Genomic DNA, 20399 nt, shown 5'->3' with positions numbered 1-20399 from the left:
ATTACCTATACTGTTAGCTGTCGATGCATCTTTAATAGGGTATTGTGCTGGGAATGCATTGGGAAATTTATCTGATGTTGCAGAGGTAATTAAGCATGTGCAATTACTTTCCCATAAATTATATTGTGACATTATATTTCTCCCCCTTGTGTGTAGCAGATTGTTTCTTGTAAAATATTACTAGTTTGGTGTTAAGAACTTTTATACCAAAGAGAGCCTGCTGGAAAGCACATAATATTCTGAAGTTTTATTTAACACCACTAGTAATGTGGCGCTTTGGGGAAGATTTGAGAGCTGTAGCACTTGGTATTGTAAGGAAATGCACACCATCAGCAGGCCAGTTTACGTGCGCTTTTGTACCACACTTTATTTTCTGGGTTCTGATCCAGACTGGACAGAATACGAACTGGGCTTTCAAGGCTGTCAAAGCCTTTTATTGCTGTAGCAATACCACTCTCCAGGCCAGTTTATTCTCCATTTGGACAAGATCATCCTCTATATAAGGGCAGTGGTGAAATGAACAGTAGTTTGACAGAACCCAGAAAATCAAGTGTGGTACAAAAGCACACTTAAACTGGCCTGCTGATGGTGTGCATTTCCTTCCTTCAGTGATCTTAGTCCTACTGGGGAAAGTGGCATTAAGTTTGTGGACCACAAGCCTTACAGTTTTCCTTTATAATAAGGAATCTGTTGTTTTTGGCAATAGGAGAGTGTTTGGTTAACACCGTAACTAGCTGTGAACCTTTTACTGTACTTTTGCTCTCAGTTCTTTTTAATCTTTTCCAAGACTAATACAGAGGAAAAGATATCAATACAGAGGAAAAGAGTAAAAAGGCATTTCTTCTTTTTTTTTTACATCATTGGTGTCAACAACACTTTCTGTTGCTGTAACATTATCAAAATGGTTTCTTGCTTAGTGCCACACCCATTTTTAATTTTTCCTCCCCAAATTCTATGGCAAGACCTTTGAGGGCAGAGTTGTGCCTTTCCACCCAAAGAGATAAAATCATAATGCACCTCGCAGAAATCCTGAAGAGTGTTTTTGAAATTGGGTTTTAAAAATACTCAAGCAGTGAAGGCTTTCAGTTAAAATTTTAGGGAAGTAAATTCAAAATGCTGGTTTGAAAGTTTCCCTAAAATTTTAACTGAAAGCCTTCTTTACATTGGAAATCCACGGCTTGAGTATTTTTAAAACCCAGTTGCTACAGGCCTCCCCCCCTTCCTGCTTTAAACATTTTGCATGCAAGAAACCCACAGGTCCCCTACCCCTGACTTAAAAGGACAATTAAAGCCCATCAGAGTTAATGGTTTAGACAATCTTTAGAAATGGTTTTTATCCGGTAACTCTCATGGGCTTTAATTGTCCTTTTAAGGGATAAGAACCATTTAAGGTCATTTTGTTGCTCTGGCTAGTTTCAGAGCAACAAAATGTTTTTTTAACATCTGGGACAATTCATCAAGGTCAGTCTAGACCAGGCATAGGCAAACTCCGGCCTCCAGATGTTTGGGACTCCCAACTCTCATCATCCCTAGCTAACAGGAGCAGTGATGAGGGATGATGAGAGTTGGAGTCCCAAACATCTGGAGGGCCGGAGTTTGCCTATGGTCTAGACTGACCTTGATGAATTGTCCCAGATATATAAAAAAACATTTTGTTGCTTTGAAAACTAGTCAGGCCTATTCTAATGGTTCTGCCCGACCAAGGCCTCGTTTTCACAAAGAGCAGATGTGGTTGCAAACCCTGTGCCTGGACTCCTCTTACTTTGGGCTGTAGGTGGGGGTGCACATGATGGGATGTTATGGCATACCACCTCCACACCCCCAAAAGCATAATTCCCTGCACATAAAAAGTGTCAAGCTAATTATAATCTCTCCCCCCCCCCCCAAGCATGCAGAAAATGATGTATGGCACAACATTGGCTTTGTGTTAGTCTCAATTCACACACTGAACTGCATTTGCTGTTTGTGAGAATTAGGCCTTAGGCCCTATCCTTTTCTCCCATTGCAATATCCAGCTTGCCTCCCTGCGGATGGAGAGATGTAAGGTAATAGCTGTGCAGTCTATATGTGAACATACTATTTTAGCAAAAGCAACGTTTTACGCAAAATCGAACACTTAAATGCTGGGGCTGCATTTTTGCACGCAGCTGAATGTGTGCAAGTCCTGTTGAAATCTGTGGGACTTGCATGTGTGCAACTGTTCAGTTCTGCAGCTGGTGGTGGGGGTTGCACAGTAATTTGCCTTTTTTTTGTAATAAGATGAAATGTTTCACCTAGTCACTCTTGAGATGAGTTAAACCAATTCCTTAGTGTTCTCCCTGACAGCTGAACTCTCATCTCACAGCTATTGATACTCCACTGCAAAATCAACTTCAGAGCTTTACTGCTTGCACATAGTTGACCAGTGCAGCACTATACCTCTGACTCAGTTTTTTTATTTAAAAAATACATGAAATTAAATTGCTTCTAGGTGATTGGATTGGCACAGCCCTGCTTTTTCATTTTAATTTTTAACTTATGAATGGTGCCGCATGTTGACATAGTTGTTTGTTGCTAAACTTTATATAATGTGTGATTTCAGATTCAGCTTGAACTATTATCTAACTCACTACATGTAGCAGTGCATTATATGTAATGTTAGTATTTCTGCTTGAATCCTTGGTATTGCAATGGAATTCCTACTTTATTAAATGTATTTGATATGCTAGTTTACTGTGTAGAATTTAAATTTTTTCTGGTTGTGCTCTTCCTTTTTACAATCCGCTAGATAAAGGTAGTTTCTGACAATTACTGATCTATGTTTGTATTGCCAATGTACTTAGGGGGTAATGTAAAAATCATTTTAACAAAAGGAAATACAGATATTTAAAAAATTTAATACTAACTATATGGGAAAATGGTCCATTGTGAAAACATAGTTTATCTTTGGATTCAATGTTTGTCTTTGGTTTTACAAAGTAGCTTGTATTTTAAGTATTTTCTACATAATATGGTAAAAATGTAGAACAATTGCAATGCATCAATAAAAAGGGTTAATTTTCTGTACTCTATTCATTTGCTGTTTTATGACTCGTGTTTTATGGTTACAAGTCCCAAAGGCTAATCTTAATTTTAATCTGAGTGGTAGAGCATCCGCTTTGCATGCATAAGGTCCCAAGTTCAGTCTATGACATCTTAAGGTATTGTTGGGGCAAGAAACCCCAGAGGGCAACTGATAGTCATTGCGCTTTGGTAGAATGAACCATTGGTGTGGCTCTGTATAAGGTAGCTTCCTGTGTACCAAAATAAAGAGTGCTAATACTCTGGATAGTTGATGTGGAGCCCTAAATATTGTCTTGGGAGTGTGGGTGGGTTTGTGCATGCCCCTGTATGCGTTTGCAGGGCTGCTGGATAATAATGGGGGGAGGTTAAGGCCAGGAGCCCCCCCCCCGATTCTTTGCTGCTGCGGTTTCAATTACCATATTTTTCGCACCATAGGACGCACTTTTCCCCTCCTAAAAAGCAAGGGAAAATGTGTGTGCGTCCTATGGAGCGAATGCAGGGGGGAGGCAGGCGGGAAAAGCCCTCAAGAGCAACACACAAGCTTTGTGCGCTCTTGCAGGCTTTTCTCCAGGAGGGAGAAGGGACTGACTGGCCGCATCAGTCCCTTCTCCCTCCTGGGGGGAAATCCCCCAAGAGCGGCGCCCTCTTTAAAGGCTGTGCGGCTCCTGCAGGCTTTTCTACGAGGTGGGGGAATCCCCCCACCTCCCAGAAAAGCCAGGAGAAGCCACACAGCCCCTTTAAAGAGTGCGCGGCTTCTGCGGGAGGTGGGGGAAGCTGCAGCGGATTCCCTTCTCCCGGGCTCCCTTTGAAGCGGCAATGTGGGAGGGGAGCAGCTTACACTCGTGTAAGCAGCTCCTCTCCCACTTTCCTCCTTCAAAGCAACTACGGAGGAGGGAAGGAAGGGGACCATGGATACTCCGCTGGCAAATGCAGCAGATTCACTCCTCCTGGGCTCCCTTTGAAGCAGCAAAGTGGGAGGGGAGCAGCTTACACTCATGTAAGCAGCTCCTCTCCCACTTTCCTGCTTCAAAGTGGAGGGAATCCACTGCAGTTGCGAGCAGAGGATCCATGGCTCCGCTTCCTTCCCTCGAAGCAGGGTGCGGGGGTGCAGGAGGGAAAGAGGGCAGGAAATAGATGCCGGGCAGGAAGACACAACCACACTTTGGCCACTGAAAGTCCACCCCAGCCTCCCCAGATTTCCACTGAGACGGCCAGGCTAATCTCGATGGGCATAAGTCAGGCTCAGCATTATTAACTGGACTTAGATAAGCCATGGTTCCCCTTCCTACCCCCCTCTGAGGCTCAGTTTAAAGCAGCAAAGCGGACAGGAGCCACCCGCTTTGCTCCTTTAAATAGTTTAGCGCAACATTTGATTCAGAATATTTTTTCCCGTATTTTCCTCCTCTAAAAACTAGGTGCGCCCTATGGTCAGGTGCGCCCTATGGAGCGAAAAATACGGTACATGTGTATACTGCCCTACATCAGATCTCAGGGCAGTTCACAACATAAAATTGCAATATAAAAACTACAAAACGCATAGTAAAAACAAGAACAACGCATTCAATAGGGCATTGGATGCCAATCAGCCAAAGGCCTGGTTGAAGAGGAACATTTTCACCAGGCGCCTACAGGTGTGTAATGAAGGTGCCAGCCGAACTTCCTGATACACAGATACAGCTCTAATGTTTAAACACTAGGCAGGCAACACCATTGCTAAGGACATTTAATCATTGTTGCTAAGGAATGGAAGGAAGGAAGGAAGGAAGGAAGGAAGGAAGGAAGGAAGGAAGGAAGGAAGGAAGGAACACACAGACCCACACATGTCCCTCCCAGAGCAGCAGGAGAAGCTGGATGGGAGAGGATACCGGGGTAGGTTTGTTGAAGCACTTTTTTCATGTCCATGTTATTTAATTCATTCACCAGTGTACTGCACTTTACAGAACACAACAGAAATGTCTGGTTTCGGTATGTTTTATGCAGAAGCAGCTTCCTTGAAATGAAGTTTCCTTCCTACCAAGAAAAGAAAATGGTGCTATTGCAGGCCCTCCCCATTGATTTTCTATGTTCCCTTCCCACCCCCACATCACTACTGGTCTGCTTGTTATTAATGAGCTGTTATTTATTAATATACAGTAACCATCTTTAATCTGGCTTTCAACATCTGAGAGGTGGGGTTTTCAGGACCCACTCTATTCCTGTGACTGTTTTAACTGTTTCTAACATTGACCTTTAAATGTTGGTAACATGCCCAGGGACCTGCAAGTGAGGAGCGGGTAATCATTAAACACAACAATACAAAAATATGCATACAAAATGAATTGGCAAAAGCAATAAAATACCTTATAACTCCAACAGCTTACAGTGGTTTGGGGGTGGGGAGAAATGGGGATCATTGTGTCTGGCAAGCTGAAATATTTGTGCAGGTGGGGTATTTGTCACACTGTGACATGGGATTCCATCCAGTATTCCCTATTCCCTTTCCCCTTTTATCTTCACAACAGCCCTGAGAGGCAGGCTAGGCTGAGAGTTGGTAGTTCAAACGCCAAAGTTGTGAAAACAGCAAATACTTAAAAAGTCCTTGTTGCTTATTTGGGTTGGTGAACTTTGGGGTACTTTGCTATAAATATCAGGGCTATGAAACCTTGCTGAGCTTTTTCGGGCCAAAGTTGACCTTTTTTTTTTTTTTTTTTTTTTTTTGCAAAATCTCATTGAAAAAGGGTTTTTGAGCTACTTTAACGAAATTTGCCAAAATCTACACTTCCGACACGGGCTGCCATAAGTCCGGATTTTCCTGGACATTTCAGCAATTTCTGCCCAGATGCTGTTTAAGAGGGCTATGCCTGGGAAATTCTGGACGTATGGCAACCCTAGCTTTTCTGAGCATTATACTGAATAAACTGGAAATTACCATTTGTGTGTTTGCGCTCTTGTGCGCTGTTCTTTACGGAGGTCTATGAACAGATGTTTACATTAGAAGTAATTACTTGTACAAGTTCCCCTGCCCCACTTCCCAAATCTGGCCATTCCTCTGCTCTAGAAGTAGCCAATGTGGTGCCCTCTGAACGTTGCTGAACTCGCAACTCCCATCAGCCACAAAGGTTAGTGGTCAGGGATTATGAGAACTGTAGTCCATCAACATTTGGAGGGTACAGCTTTGGCCCCACCTGCTCTAATCCTTTATCCTCGAAAGGAATATAATATAATGAAAGGAAATGGGGATCAGATCAGGAAACCACAATGTCTGGTCAACCCTGCCCCTCTGCTCATTCTCAGAAGCACTATAATTTCCTGTTAGGCTATTTGTACTCGGGGGGGGGGGGGACCTCCAAAAGCTTGTGTAATGGAGCTCCAAATTTCACAATGTTGCACCAGTTCTTGAAACAGACTGTGGTGTTCAATGCATATGGGATCTTGAGAAAAATGCTGAAGATAGGTAAACCATGTTAACCCGGAACGCGTTAACCAAGCTGGAAGAATGCTATGTTCCTCATTAAGGTCTCAGCTAATGGAACAGTTTCTAGTGTATTATGTGCTTCTATATTCAGTCTGTGGAGAACTGCTGCAGCAGTGTAAGGAAAAGGTGTTTGCAGGGGGTGCCTTGTCCGGCAGATACATGCAAGTGCCCTAACACTGAAAGTTGGAGCCTGGAGCCCTGGCTCAAATTAAGCCTTGCCTACTTAATTACCGTATTTTTCGCTCTATAACACGCACCCGACCATAACACGCACGTAGTTTTTAGAGGAGGAAAATCCATAGGCATGCCACCCGTAGGCATTCCCTCCATAACACGCACAGACATTTCCCCTTACTTTTTAGGAGGAAAAAAGTGAGTGTTATGGTGCAAAAAATACGGTATATCTACCTGTCATAAGCCTAACCAGCACTGCTTTTGTGCTAGGCTGGCCTACTTTACATAAGACTTCTGTATTTGAGGGCATCCCCTGCAAACACCTGTTTGAAAGATGATCTGAATTGAGTTTAGTTTAGAATTGAGACCATACAAGGAAGAGCAGGGGCCTAGAAGTTGCTTTTTGCAGTTAGTACCTGGGCAGCGGAAGACTGAGGGCACAAGGAGGAGGGGACAACAAAGGACTAGATGGTTGGACAGTGTTCTGGAAGCTATGAATAGGAGTTTGGCCAAACTGCAGGAGGCAGTGGAAGACAGGCGTGCCTGGCATGTGCTGGTCTATGGGGTCACGAAGAGTCCGACAGGACTAAACGAAAACACCTGGGTAGCAGAATGAGCAGGGATTACAGGCCATCTGGTTATGGTCATTCCACTACGATGTGAGATGTATTTCAATTTTTTTTTAAATTGTTTTATTTATTAAATTTGCATACCACTCTATATTCATAGATCTCAGGGAAGTTCGCAGCATAAAATTGCAAGAAAAAAACCCAAAATTGATTCTACTCATTTCTAAATTTGCACCTTTATATATCAATTAGCATATGAACATTTCATTTCATTTTTTGTCATTTTTGGTGATGCATTTCCTCTGTTGTCAAGATAAGGAAGTGATCACCTTGTTCAGTACATTTAGAAAAGAAAAAAACATACCACACATAAAGGGCCTTTTCAGCTGCTTGAAAAGAGGCAAGACTATCTAATAAAAAGTAATCTTGTCCTTATAGCAAGTTACAGAGCCTCTGCTAAAGTTTGCATTTATTTAGATGGCATAATATTGAAATGATTTTGGTGCAGCCTCTAGGTGGCACCATAAGCCTTTGAGTCAAAGCTCTCTCACACAAAAGCCAAAGAGGTAGAAAAATGTACAGCTGCTTTGTTTACCCAGCAGACTGGGGCAGCCAACATGGTTGCCTCCAGAAGCTGTTGGAAAACAAATCTGCATAGCCAATCAGCGGGAAGAATGGAAGCTGGAATGCTAAAACAGCTGAAGTGTATAATATTGGCTACCCAATAACGCTGCTTTAAAGGCAAGTGACCCATCATGGCAAAATAAATGGACGCCAAAAAGAGCAGCAGTGGTTTGGTATTGCTGGCGGGGGAACAAAGGAATCCCTAGCTCATATTGTGATAGGAATTTTATGGTCTTAGATATATGGTAATGTTCATAAGTGTACCAACCAAACACATACATAGATCAGCACAGGAAGGCCAACCTGGAACCATTTTGATTCCTAAACTGAACAAATGTTTTCTCTGCAAGGTCAAAGTGGGAAACCTCCCCATTGTCTCTTTCCTCACAAACCCTGTCTTAAGGACACATTTAAGATATGAATAGGGTGTGAGCCTGTGACCTGGCCCCGGAACTAAGTATTTATCACTACAAAAGAATGGCCGGGCTCCCCAGGCAACCCAATCAAGTACCTGCCAAACAGGAGATAAACAACAACAGGAGAAAAACAATATTCAAATTTCTGTTTTAGACCGCCTTTTCTGTGATGTAGGTGTGATGTATCTGAGGGGTGGTCTTAGGTTACACCCTTTCTGTGATGTATATATGATGTTTCTGGGGGTGGTCTTGATCTACAGGAGGGCAATTTCAAAAGTCTTTATAAGGCTTTGCACACCATTTTCCTGGGTCCTCCTCCTCTCCTGCATGTAGGGGGAGCACCCTGTTGCAACAGATCAATAAAGATCCAGCTTACTAGCTGCTTGGCTTCTCAATATTCTCTGGTTGGCCTCTGTTATTTTCTCCTACCAATAGGGAACCTATGTAAGGACTCTATATGGGCTCTTGGATACCCCATAAAGGAAAAGGGCAATTTTTGTTTACAACAATTTCATGTTAAATTTTGTAGCAGAACCTAGAAAGAAATACTGGATATGCTACTGTACTTTCCCCTTCTTTTTACCCTACCAGAGATGAACATTTGGAACTCAAATGCAGTGCTACCCTTGTGATGTTGGTGGGAGTCATAGTGCGGGGAGAGTTATCTGCATAAGCAAACCTGCCATTTCATTTCTCTCCTAGCAGAAGGATTGTAGTTCAGCAGATGCACTGCATGCAGAAGATCCAGGATCAATCCCTGGCATCTCCAGGTACAACTGGAAACAGGACAGGAGCTGGTGCCAGTTAGTGCAGACTATGCAAAGCTAGATGGGCCACTCATCTGAATTGGTGTAGAGCCCTGACTTCTCTCTTGGGCAGGCAAATCAGCCGCTCCTTACAGGCAAGCATTGCGAGCCATTCCAGCTTGTCCAATGGCAGGGCATGTGACCTTGAAGCTCTAGGAAAAGGGAACTTGTTCTTTCCTGAAATTAATCAGAAACTATTTGCATTCTACAATAACGCTACTAGACTGTCAGAGAGATATTGATCTATTGCGAGATTTGCTGTAGACCTGATTGCTTTGCTAATACAGGCAAGCAGTGGCTCATTTCTAACTGTCTTTGTCAGTGAGGGTTTGTTTTTTTAATTAAAAAAACTCCACTTTAATCAAATGCAAGGCATTTGAACTCAAATGTTTCCGGGTCTCTTTCCATTGGTTACTGTTTCAATGTCAGTTAATGTTAGTGGTCTTAATCTCAATTATAAAGGTTCAAATCTTCCTTTTTTCAGTTTGTGGGGATTAAATGAGAAGTGGGAAGAACCTTGAGCTCCTTGGAGAAAAATGTGGGATATAATTGCAATAAATGCAACAAGGAATAAATAAAATAAAATAAAGAATAGGACCAAGGAATCCAGAAAATGGTTCAAAAACCATTTAATTAAGAAAAAACCTGGTTTTCAGTGATGCTCTTTCTTTGAGCAAAAGGGATTTTGTGGTGGAGGGTGGGCAGGAGGGTTTTTCACATTCACTGCATTCACTTCCCAAGGATGAATAGCAAGAAGATCTTTGTTCTATCATAAATGTGTGGGTCCTGTCATATTGTTTGAGCCAATGTTTAGAATTTGCTGCTTATGTCAAATCAGAGCACTCAAGAATTTTGCCACTTGATACACTGTGTACTTAGGATCTGATTCCTCTATATAAAATTTATGTGCAATGGCATCATTTATTAACTGTGTATATGTATAAATTGTCCATGACACCAGCAAACGATATATGGCTGGAGACCAATACTTTCCCAGTTGTTGCTCAGGATTAGTTAGCATGCGAAAGCCAAGATTTGTGTACCTAGGCACCCTTCATAAATGACACTATGTGCATTTATTTTGTACTTGGGAATCAGATTCTGAGTACAAAATGTATCCACTCAATTCAGATCTCATTATCTACTATCAAATTCCATGTTGAATAAACTAGTTCAAAATGTAAGGAAAGTAATAGGATAATCTGGGTTGTGGTAAGGTAAGAAAGCAGCAAAAGGGCTGCACAGAAATAAAGCCCAATATGACTTCTCACCAGTACTGCAAAATATTTTTGTTTTGGGGCATTCTAAGGGCACAGAACCTGGTTGAAGACTTGCCCATATAATTGTGACACTCAATAAGAACTTTATTTCTTTTGAACTCCTTGTTAGCCATCCCTCACTGGAAATACCTCATGTGATATAAATGTGCTTTTTTAAAACAATGGAAAACCACTCAGATTGGTTCCTCACTTGAGGAACCCCTAGCCTATGACATCTCTACTCCACACTAGCAGAAAGAGAATCAAGAAATGTCCCTAGCAGTTGGGGACCAGAGGGCATTTTTTCTATGAAATGTCAAAGCAAGCTCCCTGGGACACAGGTTAAATGAGACCCTCTAGAACAGAGGTGCCCAAACTTTTTCAAAGAGGGCCAGATTTGATGTATTGATGAATTGAACATGCATGACGGCTGGCCAAAGTTGCTGAGCATTTTTTACGGATTTACCCCAGGACATATACTGCCATGGGGGCTGGATTAAATCGACCGGCAGGACGGATTAGGCCCCCAAGGCGGACTTTGGTGAGGGATGGTGAGAAAAACACATTTTTCGAAGAACGAGACATACAACAGCCCACTGTGTGAAATCCTGCAAAATGAAGGGTTAGGAAAGCGGTGAAATTTGATTTTGTTTCACATTTCTCAAGCCAATATGCCAACTGAAACACAGCTATTCTTTGACATTTTTGTGATGCCGTTCTCAGACCCAGACTTTGTGCACACAAATACATATACAAAAACACATTATATCAGGGAAAATTGCTTGCAGAAATATGCTTATCAGCAGAAATGCTGATGAAATTTAATGATTTTTTATAATAAAAAAATCTCAAATTGCTGCAGAAATGTAGAGAACTGAAGATTCAGTATCTGAAATGAAACAAAAATTGAGTGATTTTTCTATCTCTAGCCATGTGTGTAAGTAAGAGAGAGAGATTTGAGCTTGCCCCATGTATAGCATCTCACTCTAGTTCCAGAAATCAGCATCCCTGTGGTTTTCTAGTCATTGCTTTGGCTGCAGCATCAAAATTTTGGAGAGACTTCTGTATTCTGCTCTTGCTTTTTATAGTATGTGATTTTCACACAAGAAATGGAATGAGATCAGGGGAATGGAAAGGACAGAGGAGATGGTCGGTTGATGTCAAAGTAAGTACACAGAACTAGGGCTTTGACGTTAGTACATAAGCAATAGCTGCTAGATGCTTCCTAGATTGAAGATTGAATTTAATTCTTTCCTTGGGATTCATTTGGCACTCCTTTCTCTCTGCTTCAGTATATGGATTGGCTTATACGACGGACATTTCTATCAATGGCACTCAGATAACCCCATGAGCAAGGGAGGTGGGTGGGGAAGGAACTTCAAGATCAGTCTTTCTTGACTCAGCAGTTTTAATCCTGGAATTATGTCAACTAGAACATAATTATTGTATTTTGTATTGAGAGATTGTAGTATTAAACACCCACCCACCACCACCACCACCAACTGGCCTGGTGGATAGTCCTGTGGCTGAGATTTCTGGACTGCATATGCAGAGCCCATGTGCCTACAAGTTGTCTTTTCTGTTGAGGTTCAGCTGTGGCACGTTGTTTGGAGCATGGCCGGTGGATGTGAGAAATCTCTGCACCTTCACACCTACAGCGGATGTGCGATTGTTGTGAAAAAAGGGACTTGACCATCCGGAAATGCTGTTTTTACATAATCAAGTCAAATAAGAAAAAAGGAATCACAGCTGAAATTTGTTTAGGGGTTGTTACTGCTGAAAAATAAATCAAGTATACTAGGAAAGAGTTTAGTCTATATCTCATTGCTAATAGCATTGCAGGTTCTGAATGAAGAGTGGGAAGCTACAGCCTTCCGGATGTTTGTTTGTTCAGTCAAAAGCATGGCTAAACTGCTTAATCGTTTGTAAATCTATGAGCAGTGCACAATATATATTAAATATCATTTTTAAAGAAACACTATGTAAAACCAATAAACATAAGTGAAACAAATAAAAGCAGGGATTTGGGGAATTCAAATAAAGAGAAACAGGGTCTGTTCTTAAGGGTCAGGTTAAGCCTGTTGCTGGACACCAACAGCACCAGCCCATGTGGCCAGTGATCAGTGATGATGGGAGTTCTTGTCCAGCAATCTCTAGAGCACCAGTTTCCCTACCATCTTCTAGACCCAGACTTATGGAGAGTTCTTGCACACACACACACCCTTTTCTGGTTCAGAAAAAGGAATAATTCATGTTGGCTAATATTGCAAGTTAAAAATATAATAATAAAGCAAGAAAAGAAACCAAAGCAAGAAGCTGATATAGTGGCAGATTAGGAAACATTTGAAAAAAGGGTACCAAGAATGATCAAACAATGGTCAGGGAAAAGCCTTCTGAAATGGAAGGCAGTGGAATTGCCATAACTGAGGCATTGCTCAGCCACACATCCTCGGTGCTTGAATGTTTCTGGCAGTGAAAGAGTTAAGTCTCACAGCTGTTCTCTTCATGGGATAGAGCGGCCTCTCTCCTCCAGAACTGGCCATCTGGTTTTAATCAAGTGCAGCAAATGAGGCTGTGCTCCCTCCCCCATTTTTTACGGAGAAACTGTCAAAACATTCCAATGGTGTGAGCTCGACTGCAGCGCACAGACCGCGGGCAAAGCGCAGGACACCAGGTACTGCAACCATGGCTCCCCAACATGCCTTGCTTCTGCTGGTTATCGTCGCCAATGCCGTTGACGGGCAACAACATCAGTTAATGGAGTACATGGAGAGGAGGCTCGCTGTCTTAGAGGTGAGAGCACAAGAGCAGAATGGTCTCCTCCTCTGGGCCTGGTGGGCAAAGTGTGTTGCAGATTGGATTTAAGGGTTCTGGCTCTGCAGTTTCTTGAATATCTAACTTTGACAGAAGAACAGCAATCACCTATCTTGGGGTGGGGCAGGGAGGCTCCTCTAGAGCTGCAGAGGTTTGGAAATTATTATTGAACTGGAGTTTGAGCTAAGGAACCATAATGGTCTGTTGTCTGTTATCTGTTGACCATTAAGGAAGGTTATTGCCTGTAGGTGCAGGTGGTCTGATCTTTGAGAGTCTGGGGTAGTAGATCTGGAACTCTTGGGCTGCCCTGTGTGGAAACGCAAGACATTCTGAAAACGTTTTGCCAGGCTTCAAAGCCTTGCTCCTCATTCCATAATGTCGCAGCTCCTTAGAACATAATTGGATCTTTTGTTTCAAAACTCAGTGGTTCTACAGCACTCCATATGCTTATCAGCTAACTTCATCTGATAATCCTGCAGCAGCTATCCAGAGCATCGGTAGCTGGATGCAGAGCACTCACTGACTGGGAGGATAGGGTAATAAAAGTGTCAAGACAAAGGCTTTTTAAATCTAAAATAAAGGCATGGCATTTTCTTATCTCTAGAAACAAGCATGTGTTTGCAGAAAGTCTTGATAATGTAACTGCAGAGTGCATAGGGATGGCTAAGAATACAAAAGGCAGATGAGAACATCTCAAAATGAACAGGCATCTTAACACGCCAGGACTTTAAAGCCAAGCTTACAATTTTGAGAGCCTGATTCTTGATTTTAGATGTTCGTGCAATCTGTCAAGACAAATGTAACTTGGACTCTACATGACAACCAGAGTCCCAGGTTGGGTAGGTTAATTTTGTGTTTTTTAATACTGCCAAACACCCTGTGATCCTCGAATGAAGGGCAGGATATAAATTTTAATAATAATAATAATAATAATAATAATAATAATAATAATAATAATAAAAAAAAAAAAATAAAAAAAAAATAATAGTTTAGCATGTCAAGGATGGACATCCCCCCCAATCCTCTGGATAGAGCATTGCTCCCCATGCAGCTGCATTCCAAAGCATTCCTAAGGTGCCTTATCTTCTTTTTATAAAAAAAAAATTATTGAATTTTCACAAATTATAAAAACACACACAATACACAATACAAACACACACACACAAAAACAAACATGTATAATTTTGAATCCTTTTTTTCTTAAAACTTACTTCGCCGACTTCCCCGTACCTCCCCTTTCTGCATTCCAATTCCCAAATTTATTTCAGCAAATCCTCCCCCTTAACTTTGTCTAATTTTTCCAAGGTGCCTTATCTTCTTTCCTCCTTCTCTTAGGAGCGGATCACGCAGTGGCATGACCAGAGCAGCCGTTACTCCACTGAGCTGAGGGATTTCAAGAACAAGGTTTTGTCCATGCTGGAGTCAGTGGAGAAAGACCGGGAGACACTTCGCTCAGAGGTGGAAAACACTGCAGTGCGAGTGGACCGGCTGGAGCGAGAGGTGGACTACCTTGAAACTCAAAATCCTGCCCCGCCCTGTGTGGAGGTGGATGACAAACTAATGGAGAATCAAGTTGCCAATGCCAAGAAGCGCAAGAATGAGAAGTATGACAAAATGACAGGTGAGTGGTCAACCTCACAGCATGCACTCATACTAATGGCCGTGCCAGATGATCCTGCAAGGCAGGCTTCAATGGTTGTTGTTGTTCTTGTTGTTTTGTGTGATTCTTCTACAAGTCCCTCAGCATTGACCATCAGTGCTATATTTTGTCCCCATGGCCGAAACATCCATGATTAGTTGCAGAGGAGAGAGCTGTGTTTTGGGGAGAGGAATACAGCCCATATTGCTATGTGACTTTTTAAAAGGGACTAGATCACATGAAGTCTAGAGCTGGACATCTATTTCAACGCACACACACCCTCCGCCCTCTGGATAGTAGCGGTGAACTGATAGGCCTTTTAAAAATGGCAGCATGAAATTTGCGAAGGTTGTTCACAGTTCTGTGAAAAGGAAGAAGGGGTCTCTTTGTTCGCAAAATGACTCTTCTGTTTAGCAAACCTTTATTTATTTATTGCATTTCTTTCCTGACCTTTTTTGGGCAAAAGAGTCCCGAGGGCAGCAAAATGGGGAGGCATTGCTGCAGTAGGAGGGAGGGAGGGAATTGGATATGCATTGTGAGGAACTGCAAAGCCTTTAAATATTTTTTAAAAAAACAACAACAAATGAACATTTAATGCTCGCCAAATGATGTAGGGAGTGGAGTAGGTTAGAGCAGGGTAATTCATTATTAAACAATGTCACAGGCACTGTCCAATAGGGATTGTGACATCGGTGCAACTACAGTCTACACAGGAATTTCAATAGCAATGGCTGAGCAGTTGGGTTGGATGGATGGAAAATATTATAGATTGAATGTTGGGACAATGTGTTATCCCTGACATAGAAAGGAAGATCTTTTGCAATATATGTGCAGCAGCTACTTCCCATAAAATAAGGGACTAGCGTACTTGAACAAGTTAGTTTGTGACATAGCAGGTTAGAATCCTGCACACAGTTAGGCTGCTGAAGTCCCATTGGCTTCAATCAGATTTAAGCAGACTGTGAGCAAGATTGCAGCTGCGGTATCTAAAACACATCCCAGCCATTGCAAGTGAGCAGTTCTCCCAGGCATAATGTTTTGTGAGTCATGCGATTCTTCCAATGCTTCTCACAAATCTGACTTCCCTGTGAAAGGCTTTTCCATTTGGGCTAGTGATTGGGGAAGCTGGGAGAGTATATTTCTTCCGCTGCTGGAACAGACTCCATTGTTGTGCGCCCTTGAGACAAATCACACCATATTCCAGAAAGTCAGTTTGCCACATTGCTAGCTCTTCAAGTGTCTCCTCACATCTGACTGTTTTCATGCTGCAGAGCTTTGTTGTGTTTGGTCCTTTTGTTCCAGATTAAAGTCTGCTAAGATGCACTCACCACTGTACAGATAAATTTGACATGAATTAGTTGTAAGTTTCTCATCCATGTCAGTTGCATATCTGTTCTATCCCCTTTCGGCATTAATCTATGATTCCTCACGTCATCTGCATGAAAACATGTATATAAATACATTTCTGGGGACATAATTCTCACAAAACATAAATTTCTATACAAATGTTCTTGGTTCAAGTAAGTATTGCTAGCAGTATTTATCTGCATCTGCAAAGCAAGCAAACAGAGCAAGATAGAGTGAGCCATCCTTGTTCCTCCAACATCTGGCAATGAGCAGTATTCAACCTCTGAATATGGATGCTGCTGCCATAGAAGATTGCCACTGATAGACCTATAATTCATCCATGCAGTGATGATCCCTTATCAGGAAAGGAGCAGCTGTGAAACTCTGCACAGCTATGTAATATACTCCCAACTTTCCACCACCTTCTCCCTGCAGTTTAGCCCTTGAGGAGAACTGGTCAAGGAGGCTACTCAGTCCCAACCTTCAGTGTTTTAAGCGATGGGAAATGGAAACTGTATGCTCTGCTGCAGAATCAGCTATTGAAATAAGTGACTTGCAAGACAGATAGTAATGAAAGCTTTGTTGCTAGAGCTAAGCTGCACAATGTAGTAGAGAAGCCAAAACCAGGAGAGAATCAATTCAGTTTGCCAGAAATAAATCAGGAACAGCTTGCTATATTAGTAGGCCAAGTCTTGTTTAGGCTGCTTTTTAAGCAAGCAAGTCTAGCCTCAATTCAACAGTGATTTGAGACTTTGAGGGCAGTTCCCTTGGTCCGCCAAAGGGTGCATTTTTTTGAGGGGGGAGGGGGGAGGAATAGGAGGCAAGATCGATTGAGTTCCCTTTCATGAGGGAGGGCCATGCAGAGAAAAGTGTAGAATTAGCAGGACTGGGAGAATATCTTCCACATGTGATTAATTCTTTCTGTGAATATAATGCAAATACAAATGTCTCTACCACTTTAGGAGTTGCAATTTTCATAATGCAAGAGACACTTTGAAGACAGGTCTTTGCTCTTATCTAGTACTATTTGTCAACCAGATGTCTGCAGGAAGCTCACAAAGAGGACGGGTGGTGGTATATATTTTATGTGTGTATGTTTGTATTTTGTGCACACACTGCTTTTTCAGGCACCAACCTTGTTCACAATACAACCGAATGAATGGAAATGCAATTTTAAACCAGTCCCAAGAGTCTCAGATTTAGCAAGGGGTGGGAGCAGTAGGAATTAAGGCATCGGGTTCTGAATAGGACAGATATTCTGGAATTTGTGATTTGCTCACATGTCTGGACACTGTTTTTAATGATTCCTTTGCAGTTTTGTGCTATAGATTTGAGAATGAGAGCAAAGCACACTGTTAACTATCATATGACTATTCTTTATAGATTGCAGTGACACAGTGTCCCAGGTGAAAGCCATGAAAATCCTAAAGCGGTTTGGCAGCACTGCTGGACTCTGGACCAAAGACCCAGTGGGAAATTCGGAGAAGATCTATGTGTTTGATGGCACTAGCAACGACACCGTGTATGTCTTCCCCAGAATGAGAGAGTTCACGCTCTTCTCTGCTACACGAAAGGCTGCACGCATCAAGCTACCCTACCCATGGGTCGGCACTGGACACTTGGTATATGGGGGCCATCTTTATTATATCAGAAGACACGGCACTTTCCAGGTCATCAAGTTTAGCTTGGCCAACAAGACTATTGTGGATAGTTCAGTTTTCCCTGCCGAGGAGCAGATCCCTGTCTTTGGTCTTTCGTCCTATAACTACATTGATCTGGTGGCCGACGAGGAAGGGATCTGGGCTATTTATGCCACACAAGAGAATGAAAGAAACATTGAATTGGCCAAGCTGGACCCCGCAACCCTGGACATTGAGCAAATGTGGGACACACCATGTCCCCGGGAGAATGCAGAGAGCGCTTTTGTCATCTGTGGTGCGCTCTATGTGGTGTACAACACGCGACTGCCCAGCCGATCTCGTATCCAGTGTGTCTTTGATGTCAGTGGCTCAATGGCAAATGAAGATGCTCCCCTAGTCTACTTCCCCAAGCGATACGGCTCTCACTCCAGCATGAAGTACAACCCCAAAGAGAGGCAGATCTATGCTTGGGATGATGGCTATCAGCTTATTTACCGCATGGAGATGAAGAAGAAGACCGACGTCTGAGAAAGGCCTAGAGCTCTGGTGGACAGTGCATCAGATACATGCTCCATTGCCTCCCTGCAGATACGACTCAGCTGCCTACTCATGCACATAGCATGTTCAGCTCCTTAGAAAACCAGCAAGCATGGAGTAGACTGGACTTCCTGTTACATGAAACATTTTTAATGCAGAAATTGCCTGCATTTGAGGAGGGGAGGACTTGCCATTTATTTCTTTTCCCCCAGCTCACTTAAAATTGGATTATTGTTATTTTTTAGGCGGCGGGGGGGGGGACGACCTTATGCTTGAAAACATAAAAGTACTGGGGAATAGAGTTAATCAGCTCTATTTTTGAAGCAGGGGCACCCCCCCTACATTTTCATACTGCCTTAGAAATCAAATTGACATCACCCCGGCAGCCCTGCTATTTCATAGACGCCTCCCTTTTCAGAATGACATCCCAGAAGGATCTTAAACTGCCTGCCCAAATGAGGCAGTGAGCAGGCACTCATGATACCTCTAAGGCCAGGCACTGCAGTAGTAATAATAATAATAATCCCATAGGGTTTGGTTAATTTAACAAGAATGTAAAACATATTTTTCTTCTTGCTTTCCTTTGCCCTCCAGAAGCTTTAATTGGACAGTCCAGGTGGCAGTTTCCTGCTTGCTTGTTGTACCTTATTATTTCTGTTGTTCTATTTAAATCTCCTTTCTATAAATCAGAATATGTCTGTATCGGTTTTAGTTTTGTTTTGTTCATATGCCACTGAAAATACTAGAGGGAGCTGCTCTGGCCCAGCCTTCATATTGAGATCTCTCTGATTTGTGGCCCCCTTCTGAGGTGGTGGTTCTTGTTGTTTGCCTGAAAGTTAGTGCTTTGTTAAAGATTAGTCTAAACAGAAAGCCGCTCATGAAAGCTACTGAGATTGGCTTGCCTGAAATCTCTCACAACGAAAACAAAGTCAGCTTTCTTCCAATTCCCAGCTTTCCTATCTAGCTGTTCTGTTCCCTCCAAAAGTCAATGAGAATTGATTGCATTCAGAGCCTTTGGTCATGTTTCAGGTTGTCCTCCTTTTCCATTTGTATTACAGTTTCTTACTAATTGCTGGATTTGTCTAATTCTGGCTCTGTTCTCATGCCATTGCCTCTGGGTTCTTTCTTTGTTAACTGAGCTGTGTACACACTCCCATTTACTTTTGCATCTACTAAGCTCCCACCACTTGTATGGGAAGCACTACATCTCCAACATTTGCCATAATCCACATTTATCCTGTCATTTCTTCTGAAATACTGCATTCTGATGCATTTCCCCACAAACCAGCTCTGATAGGTATTGAGAAAATGTGTTTTAAGCCACGTTTCCCTAATGCTAGTTATATGGTTTCCATATGTCCTTTAACAAGGAAACCTCTTAAAACTCTCTTGTAGGGTGTGATTATTGCAGATATTAATATTGCGCTGCCTGAAGCAATTGGATGCATAAATGATGAACTCCTTTGGGAATAAAAATGGTCCAGGCCCGTAAACATGATTCAAAGCTTTACTAACAAGAACTTCATAACAGGTACAAGAACAAATCAATGATGCATCCAAATAGCTCCATAAGACATAGCATAGGCTCCACATCTTCTCTGAAATATTATATAACTCTAAACAGCCCTAGCTTCCATGTTTTCTCTCTCTCTTTACGTACAGCCTACATTCCAGCCTGAGGCTGTTTCTCCTGGAGAGGCATTATTAGCACATCTTTCTCTCACTGTGCCTGGGAACAAAAGACAAAGGCAACTCCCTTCAAAATTTGCAATTGAATACCTTAATCATGTGACCTAAGGTTGAACACTCACGTGAAAGAGGAGAGAACATCGACCCAGCTAGAAACTCAGAAAGCTCTTTTTTAGCTTTAGTATACCACAATGGAATTTTCCAATGTTAAACCCTTCAGCATTACACATGCAGGCATTATCCATGTCAGTGTGCAATTCAACAATTATACCTAACAATGATTGTGTCCTGTGCTATGGCCGTAGCTGTCAACGTTTCCCTTATTCCAAATAGGATCCCTCGCAAGAAATGGGAAAAGTTGCCAGCTATGGCTATGGCCTAGGCCAGGC

General features: G+C 42.3%; 1 protein-coding gene and 1 long non-coding RNA gene across 2 annotated transcripts; both read left to right on the top strand.

Moving 5' to 3' along the window:
* Positions 1–384: 384 nt before the first annotated feature.
* LOC308587863 lies at positions 385–3050 on the top strand. The gene is made up of 2 exons (XR_014008550.1): positions 385–2191; positions 2235–3050. It is a non-coding gene; the product is annotated as an uncharacterized lncRNA (long non-coding RNA).
* A 9891-nt stretch (positions 3051–12941) lies between these two features.
* On the top strand, positions 12942–19023 carry OLFML3 (olfactomedin like 3). The gene is made up of 3 exons (XM_081195161.1): positions 12942–13137; positions 14494–14779; positions 17528–19023. Exons 1-3 carry the CDS (start codon positions 13030–13032, stop codon positions 18310–18312), a joined length of 1179 nt encoding a protein of 392 aa, XP_081051287.1. The 5' UTR covers positions 12942–13029; the 3' UTR covers positions 18313–19023.
* Positions 19024–20399: the final 1376 nt, after the last annotated feature.

This window comes from Podarcis bocagei (assembly GCF_964188305.1).
Source record: "Podarcis bocagei genome assembly, chromosome: 5".
NCBI lineage: Eukaryota > Metazoa > Chordata > Lepidosauria > Squamata > Lacertidae > Podarcis > Podarcis bocagei.
Note: the sequence above shows the minus strand (reverse complement) of the source record. Positions and strands in the feature narration are given on the sequence as shown.